General features: G+C 39.2%; 1 protein-coding gene across 1 annotated transcript in view; it reads left to right on the top strand.

The window, feature by feature from the left end:
* Nucleotides 1-11621, top strand: part of WASHC5 (WASH complex subunit 5) — a 63482-nt gene that overhangs the window by 14343 nt on the left and 37518 nt on the right. Inside the window, 4 exon segments of the mRNA XM_023728160.1 lie at nt 1864-2056; nt 2893-3045; nt 4239-4352; nt 6596-6767. Coding sequence (XP_023583928.1) covers nt 1864-2056; nt 2893-3045; nt 4239-4352; nt 6596-6767 — 632 coding nt within the window.

Raw genomic sequence — 11621 nt, 5'->3', positions numbered from 1 at the left:
TGGCACAAACAGTTAAGCTCTCGGCTCCTAAACGAAAGGTTGGCGGTTCAAACCAAACCAGCAGCTCTGTGAGAGAGGAACCTAACAATCTGCTTCCATAAAGGTTACAGCCGAGAAAACACTGTGGGGCAGTTCTGCTCTGTCACATGGGGTTGCTATGAGTCAGAATTAACTCAAGGGCACACAATAGCACAATGAATGTTCTATTTGGTTTTGTTTTTTTTTTTTTAAGTTTTCTAATATTACTTCTTGGCAGGACATAAGGAAATTAATGAGTGTTCTGTTGTCATTTCAGGTTGATGACTTTGAAAAGTTATCACTCAGGGTCAGGTTGGAAGTGAAGTCTCACGTAGTTAGAAACAAAAGCCAAACAAACAGAAGCACACATCCACAGCCGTGTTTTGTGTACGTCTGTACAGACGTGTGACTCTTGAAGAAGGAGGGCTTGGAAAACGGGAGCCCCCTAACCAACTTTTTAATGCCAGTACCCAGCATACAGGTTTTCAGTTTATTGAACAAATGAGTCAAAATCGGGATACAAGGTCAAGGTCAGAAACACTCAAGATTCCAAGATCATCAGACAATAAGCAGGCGTCCATTAGGAATGTGCAGACTAGAATGATCATTTTTAAGTTGACAGATTAGGACAAAATAAATAGGACCAGAGAGGCAGATCCTCACCGGAGAAAGGATTGTTTGGGGACATTATGCAGTCAGCCACTCTGGGTCCTGCTGCCACCCTGTAGCAGGTCAATGCTAGGTTACTCTTCTAGCCTGTGGACTTTATCATTATGTGACGGGAGTGCCTGTCAGCATCCACAATGCATTCCCATCAGCCTGACCACAAGCTGTTTTAACATCCATGTTTCTAAAAAGGAAATTTGGATAGCCTTGCCTGTATTTCTAAAAGTACCTTGAAAGACAGAAATAATACGTAATGTAAAGAAGAAGAAAAAAAAGTTTTTTTTTCATTAAGCCCAGCTTTGAAAATCTGGCTTTGCCCTTTTGAGTACACAGTTAATTCACTGGAATGTGAGCTTCTGTTATTAAAATGAAACTGAACAATTGCAAGTCAGCGTTGCGGTAAAGGAGATTCTTGTGTAAGTAGGAGGGCACAGCCAAGTCTACGATTCTTTGAGGCTAGTTCACTTCTTTCAGAGACTGCTATTCTAAACCACCCTAAAAAGCATGGATGTTTGGATTAGATGTCTGCAAAAGAAGCAGCTTGCCTATTAAAACCAGTTAGTATATATCCCACTTAAAAATGACATAATTTTTTTTAGAATTATTTTTTAATTTGGGAAATATCGGTGCAGGTTCACATTCTTTATCTACAATCCTGAAATCCAAAGAGCTTTAAAAACACACTCACACTGTAACTCCCATGGCAACAAAACCTGATCTAACCTCAAATAATTTGGAGTCAAAACCTGACCAGAACACATGTGAAGCTATACACAGTTGCTGTTTATCTTACTTGTGTGAATATTTATAAATTCTATTGTAGAAATATTAACATGTTGATTATGGGATGCCAACTCAAACGCTGCTGGAGTATTCTGTATGATCTGTGTACCACATTATTTTCTTACATTTGAAAAATGCTATATTCCAAAACAAATCCAAACCCAAAAATTTTGGTAAAGAGATTGTGGACTTTTATGTAGAACTAATACTCATAAGTTTGCTGTACTATAATAGACTTTTTGAAAGTATAGTTTTGTATCTTAATAATACAGATTGACCCATGATTATATCTAAAACTATAGTCAAGTTGTGATGGAATTCTTGTCCCTTGCACTTTTGAGTTTCTGATATACGTGGTGTGTTTGGTCTTTTATTTCCCATTGTGATATGACTCAGTGCTGCCCGATCTTCTGCTGATTCAAATATGGATGATATTTGTAAGCTGCTTAGAAGTACAGGTTATTCCAACCAACCAGGAGCCAGAAGACCACCCAACTATCCTGAGAGCTATTTCCAGAGAGTGCCTATCAATGAATTGTTCATTAGTATGGTCATTGGTCGACTCAGATCTGATGATATTTACAACCAGGTGGGGAATAAATCTATTATGATCTTAATAGTTTAAAACACTGGTTTCACTTTCCTTCTTGGTTATTCCTTTCCTTCCTTCTTCCTCAGAAGAGGAGGAACAGCTAGAAACAATGTAAACCCTCTTGAGCTATGTTATGGGAGGGTAGAGGAAAGAGGGATGTTAATTTTTCAGAACCAGAGATTTTAGGGAGGAGATGGGATTTGAACCGTGCTTGATAGTTGTCGAGTGTGTGTTATGTGCCAGTCCACGTGCTGGTACTGGGGATATATCACGGAAGAAGGCAGGCCATCGTCCCTACCCATAATGAGCTTGTAGCTTAGGAAAGAAGACAGACAGCTAAGGAGTTACAGTAAAGCAAGGTGAGTGTTTTGGTGAGGAAGCACAGGGTGCCTTGGAGTATATAACAGGACAGCAAGATTGCAACAGGTGACAAAGGGGGATAAGGGCAGTGCCGCTAAGGAGGTGGCATGAGCAGGGCTGTAAAGATACTGTAGCATTTGCAAGTTGCCTCACTCTCCTCTTCAGTATGTGGACCATTCACTTACTTCAAAGATACCAAAGACAACTACCATTTGACTTCATTGTCTGTGATGGGAAAGACACAGAAATGGTACAACTCTTGGGCTGGAAGGAAGAGAATATCGTGGGGTTAGGGGTAAGAAGGAAGGCCACACTTTAGCAATGCCACAGTTCATTCCATTGTCCAGGATCCTCACAGGAGATGGACTGGTGAGAGACTGGTACACCTTAGAGCTAGACAACTTACTTGGAGACCATATACATTCAAGGGTTACCAATGGCTAACTCTCCGGGGCATGGGCTCTGTGTTGCAGGTCTCCGCGTACCCGTTGCCCGAGCATCGCAGCACTGCCCTGGCAAACCAAGCTGCTATGCTATACGTGATTCTCTACTTTGACCCTTCCATTCTGCACACCCAGCAAGCAAAGATGAGAGAGATAGTGGATAAATACTTTCCAGATAATTGGGCAAGTATTACAGTAGTCTTTGTTCACTCTAACATGTTTTTTGGAATGCTGATTCTAACTATTCTAATTACTGGTCTTTTACCCAGAGGTCATAATGTTATATAAATAACAGCACATAAAATCACCACGGTAAAATTACTGTGTGTTAAGAATATTATACATCGTAACATGAAGGAATAAATCAGTCAGTAAAATGTCCTGAAGAACCCATTAGTCTTTTTCCTAAGTTGATAGTCTCAAGGTAAAACCACATATTAGGATGTATCTTCCTTTAGCTACTGAGGTTGCAACTAAGTTACATAATGGTTTTTTTACTGTTGTTATTTTTTTCTATTTTATCCATCTAAGCTAGCAAAATTTGTCTCATTTGTCGTTTTGTGAATGGAATTTTGGTTTTATACTAAGTTTTGTCTGTAAGCTAGCAGTAATGGGGCTATTAAGGTTATATACTGTAGGGGTATGCTTGTAACTTTGTTAATGTTTTTGTTTCAGTTAAAAATAATTCTTAAAGGAAAAAAGATGACATAACATACTGAATATGTATGAAATGTTTTCTTTGAACATGGAGGGCTTAATAAAGTGCAATGAAATGGAAACACAAGCGTTTGAAAGGCAGGCATATTCTCAGCAGATTTTGTTCCACTTCTTGCCAGTTGTTGAATCGTATTATCTGTGATGAGGGACCTGGATGAGGCTCTTGACCGGCAATAGGAGAACGGCCTTCCATTAGGAGAGAATGGTTTCTGTCCACAGATGAATCGTATTTATCACCTTGGAGTTGAACCATCAAGAGGAAACCTCTGATAGTCTGGCTTTATGTGCCTAAATTTAATGAAGTTTTGACCATAATCCTATAATCAGAAACATTTTTTAGTATTATGGAAGGTCAAAATCCAATTTGTATGATACACACCTATAAAAACATCCTGGCAGGCTGAAGAGAAAGGAAAGCCTTGTTTTGGTTATTTTTCCATGGATAGCAACACTGTCACTCTTTTGTTCCAAAGTGCTGGTAAGGAAGAATACTTAACCTATGCATTTGGAAAATCTTGTTTTTTTCTTTGGAATGGAGTAAATACAGTCTTTGACTTGAAGGGATGGGCAGTGTCTTTCATAAGGTTATGTTCTCCCTAGCCCTTGCCTTGAAGTGAGTAAGTGTTTAACAATTACTGAACGAATGCCTCTTCTTTCAGGTAATTAGTATTTACATGGGCATCACAGTAAATCTAGCAGATGCTTGGGAACCTTACAAAGCTGCAAAAACAGCTTTAAACAATACCCTGGACCTTTCCAATGTCAGAGAACAGGTAAGTTCTGGTTAAACCAAAACCTGATTCCGTCGAGCGGACTCGACTCATAGCGCCCCTATAGGGCAGAGTCGAACTGTCCCATAGGGTTTCCGAGGAGTGACTGGTGGATTTGAACTGCAGACCTTTTGGTTAGCAGCCAAGCTCTTAACTGCTGCGCCACCAGGGCTCCAGGTTCTGGTTAAGCAGGGAAAATTCTCTAATAATCACAAGTATCATATATGAGGTAGGAAACAAGCTAAGTAGATTTCCCAAGGAATTTGGAAGATGTCCACATAAATATTTTAGTGCAGTGATTAATGAAAGGTGAATTTTGTAGATTGGAATAAGATAGACTTTTACAGATGTTTAAATTATGTGGTGTGTGTAAATGGGAGACCTGGGTCCTAAGAAAGATTGACCATCCTAAAATGAGTCAGTGTGACATAGGGCCCCAATTGACTCAGTTTACTCTGCTGAGAGACCATGTCCTTATGGGCAAAGCTGATTTCACCAGTATCTGAAATTAATATGTTTTTATCAGTAGGATGAATGTTGAAGATGGTAACTGAATGTACACAGTTATGTCCTATCACTGTCATTTAAATTCATCATCCCTGTTGCACTAAATAAGCAACAAGACCCAAGTTATTCATCTCCTCAAAATTCAAATGGCTATATCCTGTCTCATTAATAAGCAAACAAAGCAGAAGGAAATACCTGTGTAATAGAAGAATAAACATAGAATCTTTTATTGGGGAGCATAATTGATATTTCTAAACTAGCATGTCCCTCAGCCTGGCTGGCTGGGTTTTTGAGTTTCCAATGTGGATAGAACAATGTTGTCTCCTAACACTTCAGCATGTTTTATTCAAATAAATTGAATTCCATAAATAATGCACAAAATAATTTCAATTTTGGCATATCTCCTAGAAATGTTTTAGAGAAAGTGATAGAACTTCTATACTTACTAGCATCAGAGCATTAATTTTTCGTTACTAAAATGCTTTTCCACATTAGTATTTTCTCATTTATGACATTTTAAGAAGAAGTTTCTTCAGAGTCTTCTGATAAAATACCTTTTGATAGTTTTAAACTAACTTGACTAGGTTAATGACATTTAAAGTTTATTTTAACTCTTGCTTTAGTAAAGCAGAATGAATAGATTCTCAGAAGGCTGGTTTGAAAATTCAGTTTTTAAATATGGATGTACATTATTTAGTTTAGCTTTCATATACCTATAGAAGTCTTATCTTTTGATTTCTGCTCTTCTCTGCCTCCTTTGGTTGATAATAATAGGAAGAATAGGCAATTTAGCTTCTGTCTTTATGTTTCTTTTTATCCAAGTTAAGAATAGAAGGGATTTATGGGGTCACCTGATCCAGTTCTCCATTTGATGTTTAAAGAAACCAATATTCAGAGGTTAAACTCAAAGTCATACCAATATTTAATCACAGCCAGAACTAGGATTTAGTCTCTTAATTCTGAGTCCAATACCCTGTTTAAAAATGTCTAGTCTGAGGTACAACTATTGGTCTCTACTCATCTGGAGCAAAAGAGTAAGAAGGAAACCAAAGACTAAAGAAATTAGTCTACAGGACAAATGGTCTACATGAACCACAGCCTCATCTACACTGAGACCAGAAGTACTAGATGGTGCCTGGCTACCACTACTGACCATTCTAATCAAGGCCACAATAGATGGACCCGGATAGAATGGGAGAAAAATGTGGAACAGAACCTCAAATTAAAAAAAAAGGACCACCACCACTTACCCCTTGGGTTCCCTTTTTGGTTAATTACCTTTTTGGTTCAAAAATTCTTGATTTTCCCCCTTGGTTCTTTTTTTCTTTTAAAAGGTTCCCTTTTTTGGACCCAACCGTCAGCAGTTTCTTTAAAACAAAGATAAGAATGTAGGGAGCAGAGAAAGTAGATTAATGGAAATGGAACAACTAGAAAGGGAGTAACAAGAATGTTCATGCATTGTGAAGAATGTAACCAATGTCACTGAATAACTTGTATAGAAACTGTTGAATGGAAACCTAAACTGCATATAAACCTTCACTAAAAACACGATAAAATTATTTTTTAAAAAATATCCAATCAGCCAGTTGCCTTTGAGCCTTTTAAACTTTAGACCAGACATGATTCACCTCATGTAGAGAGATGTTGTTGTTTGTCAAGGGATTCATTTGAATGTGATTCATTTTCAAGATAAATAATTATTTCTTTCTTTGAAAATAATTCAAGTTTTCCCCCCAAAGGCAAGCAGATATGCTACTGTCAGTGAACGAGTGCATGCTCAGGTGCAACAATTTCTGAAGGAAGGCTACCTAAGGGAGGAGATGGTTCTGGACAACATCCCAAGGTTTCTGAATTGCCTGAGAGACTGCAACGTTGCTATCCGATGGCTAATGCTTCATACGGCAGACTCAGGTAATGCAGAAAAGATGGCCGTTTGTATTGCTCCGTATAAAGGCTTTCAGAATTTATATCTGTTCCATGATACAGTGTGGTTTAGCAGGTAGAGAGCCCTTGGATGAGAATCAAGTTACTTTTTTAGGTAAGTCATTTTTGTGTCAACTTGGACAAGTCAGTGACATATCTGAATAGCTGACCTACTGTTAGATCCTGGGGAATATGAGGAAATGTAGCCTCCATGCTCAAGGCGTCTATGACTCTAAAACTCCTGGTTTCATGGTAGTAAAATAAATAGGTTGGGCTAAGTCACACCTCTGAGCTTGTTTAGAGCTGGCACAATTCCTTATACTTAGTAAATGCTTGATCAACGTTAATTAACGAATGAATTCACTCATCCAGAGCTGCATATCCCTCCTCCTCAGAGTTGTGTAATTCCGCAGGCCTGGAAAACCCTCTGCTTTTTGTTTTTCATTCAACAAACTTTTCTTGAGGACCTGCCCTAGACAGGCACTGCCTTCAGCACTTCCTTGCTCCTTCAGAGAAAACTGTCTCTACAAGATTGTTCCATACCAGATTATTCTGCTGCTTCCCTCAGTAGCACCCAAGACCCTTGTCTCACAGCCCTTCCAGTCAAGATGTTCTTCCCCATCCCCATGTCGCCACACAGTCACTCAAGCTGCCATGTGTTCCCGCTTCCTGTGAGTGGTCAGAAGTGAAAACAGCAGTTGGACTTCCTCAGCCTTCATATCTTTGAAAATGTGTGGAATTTCTCCTCAGCCTTCTCTCCTCAGACTAGAAATCCCCAGCGTCTTAAACCTTTTCTCACAAGTGCTACTTTCTAATTTTTTTCATCGTTTTGCTTATTGGCCTAGCTCTCTTTCCAGTTTACAATGTACACACAGCAGGAATGCTGTGGCTGAAGTTTTTAATCATCTAATGGATCTGTTTTCAATTAGAGTTTATTTTGGCATAAACTCTAATTCTAATTTGAGATTTTACGACACTGACTCAGCTTACAATCTTCTTTACCGAAAGTCTTAATTAAATTCACCAGCATATAAACAACCCAGGCCCTCACTTTATCATGTCCTAAAACTGACTATACTTTTCCACTGACTCAGCCTCATCTTCATCTTCTGCATGACTGTGCCTGACAGCCGAGCCAGTAGGTTCCCAGATCTGCAGCTGTGCCAGCGACAACCTCAGCTCACCAGAGGCATGTGCTTTTATCATCAGCCACATCTGGTTTCCATTTTTGTGCCTGGCAGTTGTCTGACCTGATTGCACAAGGTCATAATTTACTAGGAACAAATGATTTGCCTATCTAGTTGTGAGTCATAGGTAGAAGAATAACTGCTTATTTAGCTTTTATGGTGTTTTAATCATTGTGTGCAGGAGGGAAGGCATGCTAGGTGCTATTAACCCGCTGGAGTCATGGTGCACAGGCTTCAGGTACTTGTGCAGTGTGCTTGAAGAAACACACTGAGGCACCACTGGCTATTGAAGACTGACCCCAAGGTCACCACAGTTGTAGAATGTTTTCTATCGGTTCTCTGGGTCCAGTTCTTGATGGTCTGATCTTAGACAGATGGTCAGGCCCTAGAAACACTGGAACCAACCTAGTTTCTACTGAGGAGCCAACTGGCTAATGGTTAATGCCCATTGAGGAATACAGCATATTTTTCTGTCAACTAGATTCTTATGGCTCCTATCAAAAAGTGAAAGCAATGTAATATCAGAAGGTTTCTTTTTGAATTAGAACTCACATAAAGACAAGTGGAACTTCTTAAGAGTTTTCTTTTTCTAGTTAGACAAATGTAAACTGAAAAAGTTTTCCTGTCTGGGTAATCAGAGTCACCAGTTCCAGTATATTTCTTCCCAGATAGTTCTGGAGAATGCATGATAAATCAGAACTCTGCAATTCCCTAGGAAAACTGAACGCTTGCCAATGGAATATCTTAGAAATCAGTATTTAAAATGGCCTTCCACAGGCTTCACCATACCTGAAGTGCCCAAAATAACCCATAACACATGCTTATATACCAAAGTTCATTCTACACATGCCAACCATCTTGTGATATAAATGGGGCAGGGGGGACAGGTAGGGAGGGATATAGGAAAGTGGGTGTATATGAATGTAATCTTAGTGCAACTACCAAGGACCTTCTTGTCAACCTCGCCAGCCATTTATGATATTTGATGGGGAAAATGCGAGAATTCACACATACAATACTAGCGCAGCGCCAAAGACCTTATACGTTATTCAGCTGTGAACTTTAGTTAATGACGATTTCTATTGTTACCTTTGTTATTCTGGTCTTATTTACAGTTGAGGTAGCTTTTGCTTGTAAGTATCCTTGCCGTATCCTTATTCTTTTTTAGATAAATAATTGTCCCAGTAAACTAATCTCAACAAATACCAATATTTTTTATTGTATATATTTCTTTGAACATATTGTTCATTTTCTTTGAAATAGTTTAGCTTGGCAGCTGATAGGCTGGCCTGGGAATCAAGACATCACAGTGTTTTACCCCTCGGTCAGTCATGGTCTAATGCTGTGACATTGGCCTGGCTGCCTTAGCTCTCGTGCCTGGGTAGTGAATAATCCAGAAAGTTCTGAGTACCTGCCATGCCTTTCAGCCCGTATGATGTTTTAGAGTGCCTTGCTGTGTTGATGATTTTTTATTATATTGTTATACTTTTTTGTGTGTGCGTGTGCTTTAAGTGAAAGTTTACAGTTCAGCTTAGTTTCTCATACAAAAATTTATACACACATTGTTATGTGACCCTGGCTGCTCTTTCTGTACTGTGACAGCACACTCCTCTTTTCCACCCTGGATTTCCCATGTCCATTCAACCAGCTCCTGTCCCTTTCTACCTTCTCATCTTGCCTCCAGACAGGCGCTGCCCATTTAAACTCATGTATCTACTTGAGCTAAGAAGCACACTCTTCGCAAGTATCATTTTATGTCCCATAGTCCACTCTAATCTTTGTCTGAAGAGTTGGCTTCGGGAATGGTTTTAGTTTTGGCTAACAGAGAGTCCTGAGGCTATGTCTTCCAGGGTCCCTCCAGTCTCAGTCAGACCATTAAGTCTGGTCGTTGTACTAGAGTTTGAGTTCTGCACCCCACTTTTCTGCTGCTCCATCAGGAACTCTCTGTTGTGTTCCCTATCAGGGCAGTCATTGGTGGTAGCCAAGCATCATCTAGTTCTTCTGGTCTCAGGCTGATGGAGTCTCTGGTTTATGTGGCCCTTTTGTCACTTGGGTTAATATTTTCATTTTGTCTTTGGTGTTCTTCATTCTCCTTTGATCCAGCTGGGTTGGGACCAATTGATGCATCTTAGATGGCCGCTTGCTAGCTTTTAATACCCCAGATGCAACTCACCAAAGTGCGATGCAAAACATTTTCTTAATAAACTTTATTATGCCAGTTGACCTAGATGTCCCCTGAAACCGTGGTCCCCAGACCCCTGCCCTTGCTACTCTGTCCCTCAAAGCATTTGGTTGTATTCAGGAAACTTCTTAGCTTTTGGTTTGGTCCAGTTGTGCTGACTTCTCCTGTATTGTGTGTTGTCCTTCCCTTCACCTAAGTCTTGTCTATTATGTAATTAGTGAATACGCCTCTACCTCCCTCTCCACCCTTGTAACCATCAAAGAATATTTTCTTCTTTAAACCTTTTCTTGAGTTCTTATAATCGTGGTCTTACACAATATTTGTCCTTTTGCAACTTACTAATTTCATTCAGCATAATGCCTTCCAGATTCACCCATGTTATGAGATGTTTCACGGATTCATCGTTGTTCATTGTTGCATAGTATTCCACTGTGTGAATGTACCACAATTTGTTCACCCATTTGTCTGCTGATGGACACCTAGGTTGTTTCCATCTTTTTGCTATTGTGAACAATACTACAGTGAACGTGGGTGTGCATAAATCTATTTGTGTGACGGCCCTTATTTCTCTAGGATATATCCCAAGGAGTGGGATTGCTGGATCATATGATACTTCTATTTCTAGCTTTCTAAGGAAGCGCCAAATCCATTTCCAAAGTGGTTGTACCATTTTACATTCCCACTAGCACTGTATAAGTGTTCCAGTCTCTCCACAAGATCTCCAACATTTATTATTTTGTTTTTTGGATTAATGCTAGCCTTGTTGGGATGAGATGGTATCTCATTGTAGTTTTGATTTGCATTTCTCTAATGGCTAATGATTGTGAGCATTTCCTCATATATCTGTTAGCCACCTGAATGTGTTCTTTGGTGAAGTGCCTGTTCATATATTTTGCCCATTTTTTAATTGGGTTATTTGTCTTTTTGTTGTTGAAGTTTCACAGTATCTTATAGATTTTCGAGATTAGATGCTGATCGGATTTATTGTAGCCAAAAATTTTTCCCCAGTCTGTAGGTTGTCTTTTTACTCTTTTGGTGAAGTCTTTTGATGAGCAGAAGTGTTCGATTTTTAGGAAATCCCAGTTATTTAGTTTCTCTTCTGGTGTTTGTACACTGTTAGCAATGTTTTGTATTCTGTTTATGCCTTGTTTTAGGGCTCCTAGCATTGTCCCTATTTTTCTTCCATAATCTTTATTGTTTTTGATTTTATATTTAGGTCTTTGATCCATTTTGAGTTAATTTTTGTGCATGGTGTGAGGTATGGGTCTTGTTTCAATTTTTTGCAGATGGATATCCAGTTATGCCAGTACTGTTTGTTAAAGAGACTATCTTTTCCCTATTTAATGGACTTTGTCAAATATCAGCTGCTTGTAGGTGGATGAATTTATATCTGGATTCTCAATATTGTTCCATTGGTCTATGTATCTGTTATTGTACCAGTACCAGGCTGTTTTGACTACCGTGGTGGTATAA

This window comes from Trichechus manatus, unplaced genomic scaffold (assembly GCF_000243295.1).
Source record: "Trichechus manatus latirostris isolate Lorelei unplaced genomic scaffold, TriManLat1.0 scaffold00022, whole genome shotgun sequence".
NCBI classification, from domain to species: domain Eukaryota; kingdom Metazoa; phylum Chordata; class Mammalia; order Sirenia; family Trichechidae; genus Trichechus; species Trichechus manatus.
Note: the sequence above shows the minus strand (reverse complement) of the source record. Positions and strands in the feature narration are given on the sequence as shown.